At 41.3% G+C, this 21,385-nt stretch overlaps 1 protein-coding gene across 9 annotated transcripts in view; it reads right to left on the reverse strand.

The window, feature by feature from the left end:
• PATJ (PATJ crumbs cell polarity complex component) overlaps nt 1-21,286 on the reverse strand; it is a 162,758-nt gene extending 141,472 nt beyond the window's left edge. Inside the window, exons 1-9 of one of the 9 annotated variants that reach the window (XM_087734682.1) lie at nt 20,958-21,286; nt 13,306-13,479; nt 12,052-12,107; nt 11,803-11,969; nt 9,901-10,092; nt 8,397-8,536; nt 6,425-6,623; nt 4,629-4,757; nt 2,640-2,852 (exon numbers count right to left, since the gene is read on the reverse strand). In XM_087734682.1, the coding sequence (XP_087590808.1) occupies nt 2,640-2,852; nt 4,629-4,757; nt 6,425-6,623; nt 8,397-8,536; nt 9,901-10,092; nt 11,803-11,969; nt 12,052-12,073 (1,062 nt within the window). In that variant the 5' untranslated portion in view covers nt 12,074-12,107; nt 13,306-13,479; nt 20,958-21,286. The other 8 variants (XM_087734680.1, XM_087734676.1, XM_087734677.1 and 5 more) reach the window with 8 other exon arrangements.
• Nucleotides 21,287-21,385: the final 99 nt, after the last annotated feature.

The raw sequence follows: 21,385 nt of genomic DNA on the forward strand, positions 1-21,385 counted from the left end.
AAGTATATGGAAAAAGGTCCCCACAAAGCTGGCCTCAATATGTCTGTGCGACTCTACTCTGACAAGTAAGAATCAAAACTGCAAGACAGAGTTCAAACAGGACACACTAAAGACACTGGTGAAACCAAAGAGAAAAACAATCAAGCACATAGATCTGGGATTGCGAGGGATAAATTAAAATACATAAAGTTGTTTGTTTTCAGTAACCAGATACAGCCCAATGAGATCAAAAAGAAGGTAATCAAGAGTAAGGTCTGTTAAAGCAATGAAATCAAGAGGGATTGTGTCACTGCCAACAGCAAAAAATGGACCAGGAAATTGGAAAACATTTCTTAAGAGACTGAACAAAAGAGAAGTTTAATCAAATGCTTGCCAAATATAAGCTTTGGAAGGACCTATATTAAAAGCAGGCCAAAGTTATGGCCATACCTATTTCACTTTTCACTGAAAAAGAAATCAATGGACAGCTATCTCCTTTCTTATCACACACACCTCCCTCTGCTAGCCAACTCATTAAGCTCATTAAATGCTTTCCAACTCTCTTGCTCCATAGGACGCTGATGGAGATGAAGATAAGTTTTGATGTTCTGTCACTTATCTTTAGGAGAGGGAACCAAAACAGTAAACAAGCCTATAGCAACATCTGAAATGGAGCTATGGCCTTGTGAGTCCTGCTATTTTGACAATCAAAAGTCCTTCATAGTCAGTGCTCTGGCTCTACAGAAATTTTCTCTAAGTAATGTTACTGGTAGAATGCAAAACATTAGCAGTGGAGTCTGCAAAATTCAAAGTACAAAGTCCTAAATACAGTCAGCACAAGTAGGCTACTAATATTGCTGTCAGTGTCTTGGAGAATACAGATGATATGACTGTTTTCTTGTGCCCATGCACAGACATAAGTAGTTTCAGTTATTCTCTACTACAGAAAATTTAAAGGGAATCAAATATTAATATAAAACTGAAAAAAAAACCCTAACCATATATTAAAAATGCCTGTCTGCTGGTTTGCAAAAAAGAAAAGGAAAATATTTTCTATTCCAAAGCTCACAGCTAGTGAAAGTACTCAGAAACCAGAGAGAAATTAGATTATAGGAAAAAGTTCTCGTAAATCAGACACAAACTGAAAGGTGGACCATTAAAATCATCATTAAATTAATAAATACATTCAGATTAGCCACTATTCTTGACTTCAGCAAATCTCTCTTAACACCAGAAAGAGGAGTTTCTTCAAATCTAAATATGAAGGCACTATTTAGTTCAGAATACAATAGAGGACATTCAGAAGGAAGCAGATGAAATTGCAACATGATTTTTTTTTTTTGTCCTCTAAACTACATAGCAGGAATAAGGAGGACACTGAAAAGACATCCAGAAGGAATAACATTTTAGAAAGGCTTCAGCATCTACAATGCTTGGGGTTGATTAGTGACCAACAGGCCCACCTTTGAGGTGGGGAAGAGAGAAAAATAGTACTTTGTAGAGGAAACAAAACTAGGACCATGTTATTTTTACCTAGTATGGGCCTTGGAAAACATGATACAGCCAGAAAAGAAGTGCTTCATAATGATGTTGATTCTCTAGGAAAGCCTTTTTTCATAGTATTAGACAAGCCCACTTTTAAGACTCCAACCTTATGTACATAGATTACCCCCTCTCATCTCTCTGCTGCTCACGTGTCCTACTACACCAATCCCTCTTCTGAGAAGATGAGCTTGAGAAGGACCCAAAATACTTGACTGACAGCTTCAGCCACAGTAGTCTTCCAGAGAGATGCAAGACACAAAGCTAATAGCTGCCTTTGCAGTGACTATGCCCAGTAAGTGAGGTGAGTTTGTAACAATATGACTGCTAGCCTAACCTTTAAAAATGGTGCTTCAAAAAAATAGCTCTCTTCACTCATATTCAAGAAACTAGACAAGAAAGAAAAGGCTACTCAGATTCTACACCTAAATCTAAGCAGCACAGTAGTAGCAGATGGTACACAAGCACAGCTTTGTTTATGTTTCGAGACCTACTGTACACTTAGTGTAGCATTTGTTGATTTTAATTACTCAAAACTGAAAAGAATGACTTCAAAAACAAGAGACTTTGATATGACCATGATAAGATTTGCTAAAACAAGTTTCAAAATTTTTAGATATATTTCCTATCACAGACAGTAGTGTAGACTATGAAAACATTACACTTATGTTTCATAAAAAGATGATTGTGCTGAATAATTCTGGTGTGGCCATGGCACTCTGGATTTCAGACTAGGGAAATTCACAATGAAGTTTTAAATCCACATACCAATGATTGATTAGCAAAAATGTAATGAGCTAAGAAGGAGGACTAAAAGTACCATTTATCGATAATGTTTATGGTCTTGGTAATTAAATTACCCCCTCTGAAATAAATTCTGTAAAGCTGGTCATTCCAATACCAAGATTATAGGTCTTAATAACACACAGGAAAAAGGCAAAAATTATAGAAGGCAGGGCTATAATAACGACCACTTAAATACACACATATGATATCTGGAAACTCAAAAGAGGGGAAGCACTTTAGGTCTCAATACCACTCTGTTCTCCTCCTCCTCCTTTCTGATCACAAGCCACAAACATACTTAAAAATGTCATAAGTAAACACCAGATACTTACATTTCCATTTTGAAAGGAAGGAAATGTACTGACTGGCCAGCCCACAGGAGCTGGTGGAGTCTCCATAATTTCACACTTTGGGTCTCTTGCGACAATCATCCTAACAGAATTCCCACAGTTTCTCAGCACTTGGGCAACTTGTTCACTGGTCATTCCTTGCACATTGGTCCCTCCAATCTGCAAGATGTAATCTCCTGTCCGGAGCCTCCCATCCTTCAAGCACAAATAAAATTGCAAAAAATGTTTCCAGTCTATACATAAAATATCTTTTGCATTACAAAACTGAAACTGTGTAGAGGCATCTTCGTGGACATGAGAGCCAATGCAAGAAAATACCATAAAATTGACCACACAGCAACATACTAAATAATTCAAGGAAGCGTTTGCACTGTTTTTTCCACAGTAGTTAACAGTGGTACATCAACCTTTCCAAAACTGAGTAAGACGTGTACACAAGTTGAATAACACCATTCCTAAGAAAGTGGTTACTTTTCTCATTTAGGAGAGAACAGACAGCAGCAATGGTTTATAATCTCACAGGTTGTTATGTATTGCTGTTTCATAGAATACTCCTCATCGAACAGAGGTCAGAATAAGAAGCACAGCATTTTGATTTAGGACTTTTTAGAGTTTTTCCTAATACTTTTATATTAGCCTGGCAATTCTTTTCTCATATGACTAGCTCCTACTTGAGCAAGTAAATCCAGTGAAGGTAACAAGCCTCCACACAAACTATTTTTTACATGATAATTGTGATTCATGACCTACATCATCATTTCTATTATAAGCAAGCATTCATAGGACCAAGTCCTCAGCTGGTATTGACCAGCACAGCTCTGCCACCTTAGGTGCACTGATTTATACAGCAATCATAGCGGAGTTATTCCCAGAACTAACTCAAACTCATTTACAAACTCATCCAGTTTTAACATATATATGTTCTCATTATTTCACATGTTCTTAATGATGTCTCATTCAGCTGAGAATGATGGGGTGAGTTCTTAACTTACATGCTTCATTTGTAGCCAAAACACTTTATTCCTTACAGCAAAACAGGTGTTACACAATAATTAAAAAATACTCATTTATACATGACAGGTTCAGAGGGAGGCAGTCAAGCAAAAGCCAACATTTTCCAGTAAAGCTCTCCAAATCTCCAGTTTTCGTTTCCATCCTATACTAGAGGAAATACCTTAGCCTCTCTCTTTTGTATGTTACCAGATCATGTCTGCATGTGTTCCAGATCTCAAATATCGTAACTTGTCATGACCAAATTCCCATTAAAAATACAAATCTGTTTTGCTATTGCATGTGTTCTACTCCTGAAATGTCGCAACACTTAATACTGAGTCTTTAAAGACTAGCAATCAAAGGTTGCAAACTGGAGCTGTGCAACTTTAAAAGATATCAGTAACTTCAAAAGGCTTTGCATCAAACCTACGTGTCTCCTTGAACTGGTCAGACCACAAGGCAGGGATCAAAACCCCTTTAAAATAAAACCCACTAAAAATAGGACATCTTCAATCTATAAACTGAATCTTGCAATGCAATTACTTCAATAGGGCAGATCCTCTTGCCTGACAATTCATTTGGAGAGTTTGTCGCTATATATGTTGCCAAATGTCCCAAATTCTACAGAGGATGTGCAAATCCATTAAGAGTATTTGTCCTCCCCCAGACCGACCAAAGGCTGAAAATATCAAAAGTACTGAACATATTAGAAGGTTAGACAACTTTTCAGAATTTCTGCATGTTCAACGATGTTACAAAAGCCAAAGCATGTCTGAGAAACAACTTAATTCATATCAGGTGCTGACTTTTTCCTCAATCATATCTTCAACGTATGTATTTATAAAGTATATGTTGGCATTCAGACTTTGATACTATCAGCTTCCTTTTGTTTCAGTATATTAGTTTATTTTAAGACTGTCAAACCCAGTTAATTATACTTTACAATCAAACAAGAAGTGACATAATATAACAAATTACCCGATCTGCTAATCCCCCAGGAACAATTGTTCTTACAACTACTCCACTCGACTTTCCTCCTACTATTCCAAAGCCTAATCCTGAACCATCGTTAATCAGCTCAACGTCTTCAACATGGCCCCAGTGAATCTGCAATTAATAAAAACAGGAGATTTTAATTTCAGTCGATCTTTAATGTTTCTCATTTTCACATGTACCAGGAATGATGAGGATTAATCAGAGCAATTTTTTCTCTCTACCCCACATATTGGAGATCTGTTGGATTTTGTTCAGTCAGCTTCTTTTCCTTATAAATACACAGTGGGATTTCTCATCTGTTTTTAAACATACATTTTCTCCTTCACTTTCAGGATAACAGGATACTAGGAAAAAGCTTGACGAAGAGTAAGCAATTTTAAGATTTTCTTGCCAAAATGAAAACTATCCTTTTAGTTTTTCATAAATCAAGAGTAGTGCAAACAACAGAGAAAAACAGAGGCAAGGAGCTTGCACTGGCCTAGTTTTCACTTAGCGTTGCCCAAATTCTTATTTCTGTTATTTCACTTACACGCTCTAAACACCATCAATACATGCTGAATTAATAGCGCAGTACAATATTCTGCCATACTGAATTGGAAGCATGTTTCTAAGCTACACTGTACGATGACCTTATGTTCTACAAGACAATCTGAAAATAACAAAGCTGTTAAGCAACCCAAACTCAGCCAATGTTTCTGTCAGATTAATATCTCATAGAAACCAAAATGGAGCAAAGTAGGCAGATTTAAGTCTTCTGTGAATACAGGATTTATTAGCATACTGAAAATCTTTGCCAAAGCCAGTTAAATATCATAAAAGAAGTTTAAAGACCCCCTGTAGAGATATATATTTGTGTTTTATTTTGTTAGTCTGTTCAGTGCAGATCTTTCAATGAAAAAGCAGTTAAAGTTTAATTCTTTAAAATTTTCAGTGCAATAAACAATATTGATTATCCACTAAAACCTTCAGATTTCACTAGTTCTGTAATAATCATGAGGGAAATAATTACTGAGAATAAGGAAAAGCACTGCTCTTAATCAGATTTTCATCAAAACCTACTAGCATAATAAATTAAGATTCCAATATTGCAAACCCTGGATTTAGGTGTGCAGTTTGACCAAATTCAGTGAAGCCACCTGCACCATATGGTTTGAACACAGATGGAAGTTCAGCCCTAGCTTATTACATGTCCCAGTGACAATCTCTCCTTGTTCAAGAAAACAAAAGGGTTCACAGTCAATGAAATTCACAGATTAAAAAAACCCTGATAAATAAACAGGGATTGAGAGGTTTTTAACAAATACTTTTTGTTTGTTTTTAAAGACAAGGCTTTTTGTTTTGAGCAGTTTAAGTTTAAATTGGTCTGGATATTTCAAGCAGTGCTCATGATAGGGTATGTTTACACTCTTTTAAGATGTAATCAGAGCATCTTTAATTGCTAGGCACAAGTAGGTTTCAGCTGGGTATACTCATAAAATGTTTTACCCAGCCTGTGCTGAACAGACCCTGCTGCTAAGAATATGTTGATCTACTAAAGCTTCTGCTATCCCACAAAAACCCAGGATCTATTTTATAACAACTTCATGCAGCTTTGCAATGGAAGCCTTATACTTATTGCATGATCAGTCTAAATGAAATGTCATCACATACAAAATCTGATTAAAGAAAAAAATCCCTGTATGTAAAGCTTGCTAACACAAACATTTACAACCACAAAAAAAAAAAAAAAAATCCAGCACAGTTCAAAATCTGATTTTGAGAGTAGTACAACAACTCACAGTCTCAGGTGGATTTATATCACTTAATAAGACAGCTGAAGTTCTGCTGTTTCCTTGAACTGGCTCCCTAGCAACAACCAGATGTAGAGATCCTGTGGATTGCTGGAGGAGGGCAATAGCGTGCTGATGGGAAATGTTCTGATCCAATGGGGTGCAATTAATGGCCAGTATGTGGTCATTTTCCTTTAGTCTTTGATCCCTTAACAAGACATTAAAAAAAAATTAAAATGCAGCATAGTGACTTCACAACAGGCTTGTGTAATTTAAATATGAACATGCAAAATACACAGTTATGCAAGGTTAAATATTTATATATTTAAAAAAATCTGCTTATTAGACTGTCTTCACCAACATACAAACTACATGCAATCCACACTGTACTGAACTGCCCAGACATATTTTGTTCCAACTTTATCATGGTACAAAAATTTGCTCAATTTTTTCCTTGGCTTCTATTCAAAATTCAATGAAATTCCCTCATCCTTTCTTGATGATATTGAATTACAGGGCACAAAAAATTTATTTTTGTAGTTATACAATGAACTAGGAACTATTCTTCATTATGTTTAGCACTACATAATACTATCTCTAGGTACCCACAACGCAGGCTATGATATTGTTTTGCATCATTATTTAATCTAAAGATTGATGAGCTGCATATTTTACTTAACATTTACAGTATCAAACTTCAGACACCAAACTTTCTTCGAGCAACACACAGTTCAATGTATACCTTAAGATAATACAAATTTCACAGTTAATTCACCCTAGTGATGAATTTAGATTTGTGACAAGAGAGAAACCATCACTCATCTCCTTTGTTAAATATTCATTCTGAGCACGAGACCAAACTGTTACATAGACAGACACTGCCTTCAAAGCTCTGTAGGAATCCAAAAAAGTCTCCAGGAGATCTTGCCTCAGAAGCAAAATGGGAAGCATGCTGGGGAAATTTATAAACCCTGAAACAATATAACTGCACATCTTAACTAACGCATTTTAAACTTCCTTTTTACCATGCAATGTTTAAGATGTTTCCCAGAAATCACTTTCTTCAAGCACTAACCATATTTTAGATTCTCTCATCAAAGAAAGTGAGCAGCAGGTCATCAAATCCTAAAGTGAGATATTCACCCTCCTTTGACATCCGGATCAGTCCATCTGTCTCCACTTTGAAAGAGCCTAATATGCTTTCTTTAAGTGTTCTCTGGTGTGTTCTCTGTGGGCCCATAGCCATTATCATTCCAACCTCTCCCCACTCTTTTTGTCATCCTGTGTTGGCACTTCCTGACATGTGTTATTTAAAAAGTGACACCAATGACTTGAAATCTAGACACATTTTCTTGAAACATAATTTCAAGCACTGCATTTGTCTCATGCCAACTCTTGTGGTTTTACAATCACATTTTATTTTTAAAGGATTGCTCTCTCTTTTGTTGTTGGGTGAAAACCCACAGACAATACGGGAAGAAACTGCCTGAAGCCTTGATTCTATGATGACATCTGTGCAGGGATCTGTCAGGAGGACTGGATCTAAATTTACACAGGAAACAAACAGTAAAACCAACTATAAATAGGGCATTGTCATAGGCACATAAATAAAGAAACAAGGAGGGGAAAATCTTTCAGGGACACTGCATACAAATTCAAATGGAGGCTAATTTTTATTTTCCTTGTATTCTTTTCCAAGTTTTCTTTTGTTTTTTAATCAGTACTCAAGATTCTCTTAAGTGAGCCATGATTTCTGGAAATTCCATTTATGAATGGCTTGGATATTTAAAACTCATCTGAAAATCTGATCCTCAAAACATGAGTCCATTTAGTTGAAAAGCCAGAATTCAAGATACCACCAACAAAATATCCCACCAGATAACCCAAACATGTTAGTCTGATAGAGTTTTCAATGTGAAAGTCATGACTTTTCCCTTCATGAAAATACTGCAATTTTCCAAAACAATTATGAAGATCTCACCTGTCAGCTATGCTTCCTGGCTGGACTTCCTTGACAAAGATACCAACCTCTCCCAAGCTGTGATTTTTAAGGGCAACCACACTAAATCCAAGACCTCCAACAGAAGGCTTTTCAATCTTTATTGATTCTATTTGTCTCCCCTAATAAAACAGAAAAAATTGATTTACTAATTTTTAATGTAACAGAATAAGCTAGTTCAAAATTTATGAACAGCAGGAGAATTATTCTCCTCCTAAGACTAAACAAAGGCAAAACACTGAATATGTTATTTCTATAAAAGCTCCTCCATTTATTATTTTTAATATTGCAAAGTATTGGATATGCAAGCACTCTGAGGTTCTGAAACCTCAGGGAATTTAAGAGCTGCTTTCACACTTCATTCACATTATGAGATGAATTCCAAACTGGATGAAAACTATGAACGAAGTGCTGTCTAGAGCAATATATTTGGGATTTCTGGAAATGCTGCATAGCTAAACTAAATTACTTGTCTTTTGGCTCCCCTTGCTTTTAATGCTGATTTTTAAGTGTGCGTTCAAAAGATTGCAGCTTTTAAATAGAGAAATTAATTTCCTTCCCCTCCCTGCAACTTCACACTTAATGCTAAAAAAAGTTTGCTTTTGTGACTGCCTGCTTTTCAGTTCTAAGACAAGATTTCTGGGGCTGTTTACTGGGAAATATTAGTTAGAGAATGCACTGCTATCACAGCTGTTTTATCCAAAATAATGTGCAGTCTTTACTGCTAAATCTTTTATCTGATGAGTTAATGACACGCTAATGAGAAGAGTTATGCTCAAAATATTACAGCTACATTAAGGTAGTCAATTAGCAACAGTTACTTAATATAGAAAGGCATGACTAACCAATTAAATTAATGGTTCAAAGTAACACAGAACAATACATTTGTGGTGTAAATGCCAATCCCACATGGGTGGATGCCTGCACCTGTACAACTTCCATAAGCATCTGGTACATGCTACATCACATGTTAATGAAATCAGCATCTGTCTGGCAAAGTTAAGATGTACTAAATGAAGAGTTAAATAAAATATTACATGCCAGTTCTTTTAATCATTTGCACTGTTCATATATTAACAAGGTTGGTACATTTCCAATTTAAAATGTACTTGATAAAACAAGTCTCTCCATCAAAACAAGTTTCTGCAAAAGATGTCCATTCTCAATTAAGTGTCATCAAATACAAAAAAGTTTTCTGGCAACTGAAATTTCTTTTCTACATCAGTGTGTTTGGTAGAAAGTAAGAAAAAAGAATTGGCACAGAAAAAAAAAAAACAACACACCATCAAAACACTTTCTACTGCTGACATTATCTTTCACAGGGAAAAGTTATCCTCAGCACTTCTACTCTCTTACTGGCTAGGAGGCACCACACTCCCAGATACACAACAAAAGAGCATGTTTGAAAATGTACTCCAAAAGCCTGCAAGAAAAAGCTTGACATTAAAGGCAAACAAGTTTGGTTCACTAAACCTGAGCGCCTTACCCTTGCCATCTGTTGGATGACTGCATTAAATTCATTAACTCCCAGGTTTGGAGTGAAGGTAGATGCTTTGGGTTCAGGTGAACTGCAAGGTGTATACACGCTCCCAGCAGAAACTGATTTGTCAGCAAACACCAGTAGCCCTCTCTTAGTAAAATCAAAATCTACTGAACCGTCAGGAGGCATATAATTGAGCTGTTGGAAATGAACAAAGATGTAGAAAAACTATCAAAAACAAAAGAAGAGATTTCCACATATATCATCTTGTGTGAAGACTGCCAAAGAACGAAGCATACATATCTTCATATGTGCCTATTCACACAAATATACTTACCTGTATAAATTAGGCAATGTTAATATATAAGCTATAACCAAGCTACCATATAAAGTTTAAACTGTTTTTCAGAAGGAAAAGTTCCCTGAATGTTTCAGCTGTGTTTCTATTCATTTTATCCATTTCTTTCATTCTGCTTCCCTGCTCATGCCCATTATCCTCTTTTCACCCTGATATTCCAGAAACAACACATGCAAAAGCAACAACATTAAAGAGGCACTCAGGCACTGTTGTAACTCTCAGGCAACCTAGACAATTTTGGCACAAGAATCCAAATTTTTTAAGAGTCAGTCACTCTGGAGCCAAAGGCCTGGTCTGTATTATCTCCTCCCCAGAGACAGCCTAGGGTACAAACTACCATTGAACATGCTATCGCTGTTAGAACTTGCAGTTCAATGTCTAGTCCTGACAGATAAGGAAGAAATGCAGAAATATTCCGTGTGACACAGTAAACTGAAAAATCCCATCCTGAATGGAACTGCTCATGAGGGATATGCTTAAAAAGAATTTAAAGAAAAACAAAATTTTCTAGATATGATAATTCTGAACATTCTGGATATAAAATCCATTATGCCACAGCCACAAAGTATGATCTTAGATATATTTGCATTTTCATACATTTTTAATAGCTTGCAGACATGCATCCAAGCTTTGGAAGGAAGGAACAGGAGTAGATACAGCACCTTTATGAACATGGGAAGAAGAGAGAACAAATGTCACAACCACTACCATGCCACCTTGGCAGGAACATGTGCGATACATTTGGCAATGACAGCAAGGTGGCCTCGCCCCCCTGACATCCACCCTCTATACCTGCAGCTGGGCAGGTGCATAACAGCAGAGACAGGGATCGCTGCTGCTTAGGGTATGCCAAGTTAGTCCCTGATTTTAAGTTTGCATGCCTGATTCTGCTAACTGCACAGCGAGACCTGTTCATGCAGATGTGTCACTGATGCCCATGTCCACAAGATCCAAGTGTCAGTTGGCGTTATAAACCAATCCAGGCAAGTTCCTTCCACTGCTGGAGCCAAGTCATTTTAAAGTTAGCTTGGGTACATCCGCATCAGAGCTTGGCACATCTTCAAGGGTGGTTTTCTAGCATATATTTCCCAAAACAGGTTAACCATTCTTGTACAAGTCAGTAGGAACTACCTGATGATGTCTTTTAAGGAGAAAAGATGCTGCCAGTTAGCTGATAAACAGTATTTAGTTTCTGTGAAAAACAAAAGATCCCAGTTCCAACTGTGTTCAGAACTCAGAGTACTAGAGCTGATATCTTTTGCAGATGCTTTTCTCTGACTGATGTGGTTCTCAGCGCCTGCCTCTTCTGCACCCCTTTCAAAGCACATTGCCCCATGATCTGTTTGTTGCAATATCACTTCTCATTTCAGTAGTGACTCTGTAGATATTAGCCTGACCAAGAAAAAAAAAAAAAAAGCCCAACATTCACTCACACCAAGTTACAGCTTATTAATGAGAGCTCCCTCATTAACACACGCCTACATACCCTGTTTTAAGTTCTAAGTTAAGTATGGTTATGATCACACCAACAACCGTAATTTTACACTCACTTGTTCCTTCAGTTGCTTGATGGATTGTTGGAGGGTCAGTATCTGGTTAAACAAAGGGCTCCTGAGTGTGTTACGCAAAACAGTCAGGTTTTCGTTATGTTGGGAATCTCTTTTCTCACGCAGTTTTGCTTGCAGACGATCAAGGATCTGCAGCACCTGCTGTTTATCTGCACCACAAAGTAGTACATGTTAGGAACAGAGCTTCATTTCTCACTGCTTAACAAAAGTAATCACTTTTAGACTACATACCTGCAGCAGGATTTTCAGGCATGCTGAAGGGTATTTTTTGAATTACTCAGAATAACCTAGATGAGGTTTAAAAAAAATCAAATTAATAATTTATGTATCTGAGCCGAATGCTAACAGATAGACAGTCAATAAATGCAATAATAAAATACTAAGCTAACTATAACAAATTTAATAAAAAAATACTACTACCCCCTGTTGTTTGCCCCAAGTATTCAACAAAGCTCTCAATATAGCTAGTTGCACTGCAGCCTCAGAACATCCAAAAATCTTTCCTTGTTCAGTGTGCTTTTCCTTTCACACACAGGAAGCAATACGAACAACTTTTTCAAATCTAAGTAAAAATTAAGGTTATAAAAACAATCAATCATTGGCCAAGAAAACTGAGACACAGCTATGTTCAACCAAGTTATTTTGAATATGAACATTAAAGTTGTGATCTTTTCAAATATACATACAGTTAAAATCTTCCTATTATTCAGAAGACACTTTCTACCCAATTAATTATGTGTAGACAATATTCTTATCACAATAGCTCAGCCCTGTTGCATGGCAATATAGGTGAAACCTTGCATCTCCCTATAAAACAATGAAGTTCCCCCCACCCACAAGACAGCATAGTATTAAGGCCCAAAATTGGCCAAATCAATCCCTATTCCAACACATTCCTAAGGGAGGTCAGTTCTAATCGCAGCCCCAGTGCTGAACAGGTGAAAGAAGCCTGTTCTCTCCTCCTACGTGAGCTTGCCTTTCTCTTTTCTATGTACATGACAAGCTTTTAAGGAGCACAATATCCTTTATCAACGCTCCTCCACAGTGCCAAATAGAACAGGTCTCCAACTGGGGCTGAGGCCTAGATGGCAGTATAAAAACAACAGACTTGCAATTAGCAGCGATGATAAATTTGTACCCTTACTTGCATGTTATTATGTTGATGCGGAGCCTGTCATTCTGAAATCTATCAAGGCAGTTACACCAAAACACACATGAGAAACAAGATTTCTTCACTTGGTACAAGCTCCTCTGAAAGGAGTCAGCCATTTAATAGCACAATTTATGTAATTTTAACTCTATCCAGTATATAACTGTGTAATTTCAGAATAAGATATTTGGAATTATTTTGGAACAAAAATATCCATATATATATATATAAAAATCTCTGTATTTACTTCTTTAATCGTGCAATTTGACAGTAGAAAGGGTCATATGCATCTGAATGTAATACCAGGGTAAGCACATACCAGGGACAGCACATACCAGGGACTCTCTCCCAGCAGGATTCCTGATCCTTTCAGCTCTGCGTCTGACGTTGTCTACACTCACACTGAAAACATCATGAGTTCTGGGAGGACACTGTTATATTTAACGAAATATTAAGTATGCAGGTGAATAGCTTCTCTTCTCCTGAAGAGTCAGATTAAGTTGATTTACCTAATGAAAAAAAAAGTGGAAGTGTGTCACAAACCACAATTTCAGATTTATGCACCCTTTACTGTATCTGAGCAGCTTTGGCTCCTGGAGGAATTCCTACAGAACTCAGTGGGCTTGCGTGGTTTCCACCCAGGGCCAAGCAAAATGAGTTGTTTTGCAAGACTATTAACAGATTTAGGAGGTCATTTTAAATGAAACTCATAGCAAGACTTGAAGCGGCAAACCCATACAACCCCTGAAAGATTTTCAGGAATGCATCTGAACTTTTGCAAGTGCTGCAGCTTTATTTTCTTTTCCATTCGAAATAAAACACTTCTAAGAGCACAGCAGCCTTTGATTCTGTGCTGAGATCTGATTCTGAAGAACAGATGAAAATACCATTTCCTTATACATTCCTGCGTCTTCATCTAAACCAAAAAGACAAAATTTAACCTCCTTGACTAAAAATATTGCATGAATCTTAACAAAACAGGACAAAGAATATGGAAACTTGTTCTTTCTTCCCAATTTAACTTCCCTTCGTTCTCTTCACTCCTCTATTTTTCTACCTCACATCAGCAGTTAAAAGAGGAAAAAAAAAACCCTAAAGCAAGCAAACCAACATCAGAAAGGGATGCAAAATAACTCCTATGAGGAAAAGTGGCTTAAAACACCTTTAAACCAGCCGTAGGGTGAAGAAAAAATTAAACCCAGAAAAGAAATCCAGCATGGCAGGAAATAATGCCAACTTGACAACACCATGCCCATCTAATAGCTGAAGCCAAGAGGCTGGTCCACAGCTCTCCAGCCCTCTTTCATGCATTTTGTTCTTTCCTTTCCATCTGCACTTGCACTCATTCATCTGATCCCATAGTGAGCTGGAACAGGGAGCTAAACACGCAGAAAAAAACTCCACATTTTGGTAGGGTGTGCTTTTTGCCCAGTTAGCTCTCAACTGGCAGCACTGGCACGCAGGAGGGGGCTGAGAAGTGCCAGGGAAGTGGGACCACACCTTGCAGAAGCAGCAGCAGCTAGTGGTTGCAGCAGCTCAGCTGCACTGGCAAACTGCACCATGAGAAATAGCCTGCGTCATTCAAAAACAGCCTCAAAGTGCCGCACTGACAGTCTTCAAGATTTATCTTTTTTCCATTACAATGGATGTAACAATAGCAATTATGATGATGGGTACAGATCCAAGAAAGAAAAATTTAAGCAGAAAAATGTAGGTAAGAGATCTACAATCCATCCAGGCTGAAGTCCCCTGGAGAAGGAGGTGCAAAAAAGGGGAGCAAAAAAAGATTAAAGAAAGTTTCAGCTTCCTGCTTGAGCTGCTCCAAAACATTGCTAAGAGCCATTGCAGACCACTCTGCCGGTGGACACCAAAGTGGACCTCAGGTACAGTTCATATAACAGTTCAAGTTTACACAGCACTTTGGGATTCCTCATGATCAAAGCTGGCCTCCAGCCAGCTTGCAATGGTTTCTAATCTTTTGTGCAATATGTTAAAACCACCGTCAGTATTTCTTTGTTCTCATTTCTTTCATAAAAAGGGGGGGGGGGGGGAGGGAAGTGTGTTATATTTTAAAGTAAACAGCTCCTTCTGGTGTGAGGGCACCCCTGAAAATATAAACTAATCTAAAGTTTTCAAGTAATGTATAATTGAGGACAGAACTCTAAGACGGGCTTTTGGGCACCAGAGAAACACACAACTCCATGTACTATTGAGCTGCTCATGTTTGGGCACCCAAACAGCTTATCATTAAGCAATTTCCAAACACTGACACTAAGTCCAAGCGAGGTGTCAACAGGCAATTGCTAAATTAGGAGGTCCGTTCCCAGATGAGAATTTTGAAGAGTGATCCAAAACACTACGGTTTGTCTCATTAAAATCAGTTCACCCGCTCCACATTAAACTTTCTTAGCTCCATTCTCTGATTTCTACAGCCACTTATTTATCTTATTGGTAGACAAAACTGCAAACCTCAGTTCAAAATTTATGTCACAACTCCCAATATAATTGTAAAATCACTGAGAAAATAATGAATTTCAGAAAGTTTAGTGTTTTCTAACACCAGAAAAAAACCCACACTCCAGCACAGTGTGCCTCTGGGTTTTTACTGTCTTCACTTTTGAGAGCTGAACTCAATGCATCATAGGGAGCGGGAAAGTTTCATAAGGTTTTGTATGAAATCCTGAGACTTGGATCTTCTTCAAAAGCAGAGTAAGAAAAAAGGAATTCCCCCATGCTGATGCCAGCAGAGGTCATCAGAAGATCTGAAAGGTTTAAGTCTTCCATTGCCATCATCCCCCTGCCAGACGCCTGCCACTTGCACAGAGACACAGGGTGCTCAACCCTGGCACATCCCAGAGCCAGAGGGGAACACGACACCCCTGGCAGTGGCCTCGACAAACACTTGCTCTCCGCAAAGGTCTGCTGAAAGACAAAAATAAGGGTTTTCCTGCTGGGGTCTGAAGGAAGACACAGTTTAGCCAGCAGAGATTCTTCCCATTTCTCCCCACCCACCTAACAACTACAACCATGTCTGCCCTACATCCTTCCACTTGGCCTCCAACAACCTAGGTCCTTCCAAGAGATGGACCTGTAGGGAAAGTCCTGCCTCGTGAGAGGCTCTCCCTGCTCTGCATGGGTGTGTAACCTTTTGGGACATGAAATATCGCGAGTCCTTAATGCACAAGTGCTAACTGCTGCTGTTTTTCAAAAGCTTCTAGCACAGCCAGTCTGAGCAGCCTGCCACGGGAACAGCCAAGGGTACATCCCAATCCAAAGTCACCTTTCTGCACTAATACAGTTGTAATTTTTCCCGGCCTTGTTAGCAGGAGTGACTGATACAGTGCATGTCATCTTCTTCATCAGAGAGATTTCTGACTTGGAAAATTTCAGCCCAAACAGTTCAAAATTTGATAAAGGCAAAAGAAAGGGAAAACAGCATTTGTTAGTGTGATCTTAATCCTAAATTGTCCTAACACAGCATCACCTGTAACTTCAGATATTAAAAAATTACATAGCTTACATGCCATCAAGTGACTATGTACTGTGAAAAAACAACACTATTTTAACACATATTTTGCTGTCCTACACATTATGCTCAGTTTTCCATCCTGGTAACGCACAGAAGAATTCAGTCCAACCAGGCTTAGCACGTACACACCTTTCAGATGAAACCACCAAAACCTGCTGTTCGTTGTAATGCTGCAGTATTTATAAAAAGTGCTATAGAGCACGTGCTGCCTGTTCCAGGCACTTGAAAGAAGGAAACAACCGAACAGTACCTGAACACAAATACACCACGCATCTCCAGGGTGAAGCGGGTCAAAGCTAAATATTGTTAAATATCAAAAAACTACTCCGTGGGCAAATGGAGTGTGTCCTGTTGTTACATACCATTAGTGACCACAAGATGAGGAAAGCAAAAAAATACCACCTTGCATCTGTGATTACCAGTCTCCATGCAGATCAAGAGGAGCCTTAGCCACTCTCAAGGCATGCTAACTTTTAACAAGCAAAACCTGAATTCCTGTGCACTTCAGCCTCCAGGGAAGCACCAGTGTGGGTTCTCTGATGTCTAATAGAAGGGTGAGCTCATGCCGAAGCCATTCTCCATGGAGCAATAACATGATTTCAGAAACCTATTCTCACAAAGCTTGAGGAAAACTTGTTTCTGAGATCTAAATATTATCATAGTGTACTGAAATTAGCCAATAAATCCTAGAATTACTACGATGACAGTGTACATGATTAACAAATCACTTCATGGCGGAGGAGAGTTGGTTAGACCTGGAACCATACTGAATTTCTGAGCTTCAAAAATTTACAAGGAATGCGAAAGAACTGTTTTCTTATTAATCAACCCCTCAATAAAGAAAAAAACCTGCTTTGTTAAGAATCTCCAAACTGACAGACACTGACAGAAAGAGTTGCAAACGGTGTTTTACATCCCTAGCACCTCCTCTCCTCATCACTACACAGTGTCTCCAAGCGATGGAAACTGTTTGCACAACAACACAGCACTAAGATGACTCCTGCGACCCGGAGCACCTTCGACTGCCATCAGGAGCCACGCAGCCTTTAGCAGGGGCGTCAGGCAGCCACAGACGCCCCTGGTGCGTAAAACCTAAAGGGCTTCGAGGTGGGAGTCTCTGGCCAAGTCCGGTATCCTGACCATGGCGGTGTTCACATCCCGATATGGATCAGGCACCGAGGAAGCAAGATGGTAGGAAAAGATTCTCTCGAGGATCTATGCCACAACCAAGCGCTAGCGCCGGGCAGAGCCTGAAGAAGGAATTAACCTACCCCAGAAGAGCCCTCACAACACACTGGCTCCACCTGCCAGAAGAGTCGCCCCCTCCTCAAAACCACCCCCGCCACCTCCGCGGCGTCGAGGGCAGCGAGGCCGCCCCTCAGGGGCACGGCGGCCGGCCGCGAGCCGCCCCTGCCGGGCGCAGCCCCCGGCCCCACCGCCTTCGCTACCGAAGTCACGCCCACGCCAGTGTCAGGGGGCCGGGGCCGGGGCCGGGGCCGAGGCGGGCAGGGAGGAGGGCAGCAGCGGCGGGCTCCCCTCAGCGCTGGGGGCGCTGCTGAGGCGAAGGGCCGCGCGGCCGGGCCGCGGGCAGCCGCCGGGGCGGCGGGCGGCGCTCGGGGCAGCAGCCGGGGGGCGGCCGGGGCCGGGGCCGGGGCCAGGTCGGGCGCGGGGCTCCCCGCCGCGCGGTACCTGCGGGCGGGAGGAGGCGGCGGTCGGAGCGGCGCGATGGCCGCCGGCTCTCACCTGGGCGGAAGCGGGAAGCGAGCGCGCCTCACCTGCGGCGCAGGAAGCCGGGGCGGCGCGGCGGGAGAGCCGCCTCCCGGGGGACGGCCGGGCCGCATCCCTCCGGCGGGGGCGGGAGCGGCCCGCAGACCGCGTCCGAGGAGTCACGTAGCACCGGTGGCCCTGGGCCGGGCCGGCGGGGGAGGCACCGCGGCCGGCAAACACGCCTTCCTGGCTCGGGGAGGCCGCAGCTCCAGCTGAGCGGTACTGAGGAGCAGAGGCGAGCCCTCAGGTGGCGTGGAGAAAAGCGCACCAGTGACCTGAATACATCTGGGGGCTCGGAGAGGGGCAGGGCCCAGCATTTCGGTGCTGCTTTTGAAAATGGGGCACTGCGGACAGGGGGTGCAGGCGCAGGGTCCTGCGAGCAAAGGCCCGGGGGTGAAGCTCATGAACGGGACGTTCAGTGGCCACAGGGACTGGTGGTAGCCACTCTGTGAAATGCAGAGCTTAAAAGCCAAGTCCATTTTCAGATGATCCAGACCTGCCAGTGTGTTTATAAATCACAGGCCTAAAAGACATACACATCAACATGGCTACCAAACTCCCCACTGAGGGCAAAATGTAGGCGTAGACTTCCCAGCAAAGCTTTATTTGTACTCATTTGCAGTAAATCGGTGTCCGAACATGAATTCAGAGCCCTTTTGAACTCAAATTCCCACAGAGGCCTCAGCAATACAGCCCCTACCACTTCCACAGAAGGGAATGGCAAAAGCTGCGGGAGGACGGGGACTTGGATGGAGTTAAGTGATTTTAACACTTCCCCCACAGAGCACCGAACAGGCGATGCACAACCGCCTCTCACAGCGCTCACCACAACCAGCGCTGCTCCCGACAGCACTCCGAAACACAGTGTTACCTGCGGCTTCCGAGAGACACGGCGCGTTGCCTGGATTGGCTTGTGTGTGGGAGCCGTGGCTCGAGTCCCTGCAGAGGCAGCTCAGGAGGAGGGAATAAAAGCAAAGTTTTCCTACTGCTAGTAGCAAAATACTGAACAGGCACCATTTTAGTTGAAGTTAATTGCAGGAATTGTGGGTGCTTTCTATCTTTGAAACCTGTATAGTAGCCTGCTTTCGGACTTTTTAAAGATATATATGTACACACACATAAAATGTCAAGTGAAACTCTCCAAAAATAATTCTTACTCTGCTACACTGTTCACTAGCTCATTTGCAGCAGATCTTCCACAGCCCTGCTAGTAACATAGGATAAGGACTATAAAAGGTTTGGAAATTAATTTCACCCCATAACTTTGGATTGATTTCCTCTCTTCCTAGTGCCTGTTTTGTTTTACTAAGCAATAGCAGTTGCACTAGGGCATGCAACACACTAAGAACATACCATTCCATCCTCCTTTTTTAAAAATTCAGATTCCAAATGCCTAGCTTCCCAGTCCTTACTCTCAATTTTAATTAATGTAGCGCTCGTGAGAAGTGACAATTTTCTTGACAGTGATGAACAGCAAGTCGTGTATTTATCCATCCGAGAGATGCACTGTAGACAAAAGAGCCAAGCACTTTTCTCATCAGTGCACCTCAGTCTTGATCTCAGAGGGCTGAGTTCATTACAGAGTGCACTCTGGCCCTGGCCTTTCTCTTCCAGTTGCTGAAAGGAGTATCAATTTTCATTTGCATACTTTGTCTGCTGAACTCTAGACTGCCAATTTAGTTTACACAAATCTCCCAAAAAGCTGTTAGATGGCAATATTTCACATCACTGGCTGAGCTGTTTGTCAGGCATCCACGCATTTTAAATCCATGTTTGTACTGATTCCTTGAATATCTGGGACTGCGACAAACCTCTCGTTGGTACTGACAGACTTATATATATGTAAGTCACCATACATTCACCAAAACAATGGCTAATAAAACCAAAAGACTTCCAGAAGGGCCGGGTAATCATGTTTTCTTAATTACTATTTTGGAGTTGCTTTCAGCCTTTTTCAGTTTCTACATCTCTACTTGTTTTTTTGGGAAATGCTTCTAGAGCAGATGTAAACTTATGACAGTAGTGCAGCCTTTCCTGGGTATGTTTACCCCGAATGGTCTCTCCATCTCCTGTAAGCAGTCCAGGATCCCCAGCAGTTCATAACTGAAAACTGACGCCTTCAAAACCAAACACTAGAAAAACATGAAATAACCCTCAAGGAAGTGAGAAAAGGAAAAGGTTGATAATCACCACAAAATACCTTACAAAGAGCAAATGCTGATGAAGATAAAAGTTTACCTGTTCCAGGCATTTAGTGTTCATTTAAAACACAAAATAAAAAGCATTTTTAGCAATACAATCACAATTTTACATGAAAATAGAGTAACAATTTCAAACTATTTCTTTAATCCGACTGCTGTGTGTGTGCTGGACCCAGGGACAGCACCCAAGGCCCGTTCAGCCCCCCTGGCTGCCAGGGCACTGCCCCAGCCCGGGTTTAGCCCGTGGTTCAGCAGCAGCGTTTACCTGCAGGCACCGGCAGGCCGCAGCGCGGCACAGGCCAGCCCTTTAACCTCTCCTGTGCTTTTTAAAATGCTTTTGAAAGCACCCAGCAAACTCCAGACAACACCAGGGACGCCCACAGGTACCGACACCCCGAGGTAAGATTTCACCTGTTGGGCCAATGTTACAGCTTCGGTATTTAGAAGAGCAGGGAGGGTTCACCTCTCTCCTCTCGCGATGTGCCCTCACCCGGCCCGGCCCGGCCCGGCCTGCCCACCGCTCCCGGCGTCCCCCGCCCGGTTCAAGGCGCCGGGGCGCTTCCCGCTGCGGGTGAATCGTCTCCCCGCAGCGCCAACATTCGAGAGCGGCCCCAGCTCGCCCCTGCCGCCGCCGGGAGGGCCGCTTAGCGCCTGGCCCCACACCGCCCGAGGGCCAAAACTGAGGCGGTTCTTTTCATGGCCGACATCTTAAGTAAGGGCAGGTGGGCGCCGTCCCGCCAGGTGCTGGTGGCGGGCGCGGCCATCTTTACTCAGGGCACGAGCGCGCCGGTCCCCCTGCCAGGGCTGTACGAGCGCCATCTTGGGTAGGGGCACGCTCTGCTCTCAGCGCTGACCATTAGCTGCCTCAGGAGCCATATTTGCTGAGGTCAACCCCCCGAAACCAAAAATCAAAAACCA

The sequence above is a fragment of the Nipponia nippon genome, unplaced genomic scaffold (genome assembly GCF_047370975.1).
Source record: "Nipponia nippon isolate SJK-2023a ecotype South Korea unplaced genomic scaffold, ASM4737097v1 scaffold_5, whole genome shotgun sequence".
NCBI lineage: Eukaryota > Metazoa > Chordata > Aves > Pelecaniformes > Threskiornithidae > Nipponia > Nipponia nippon.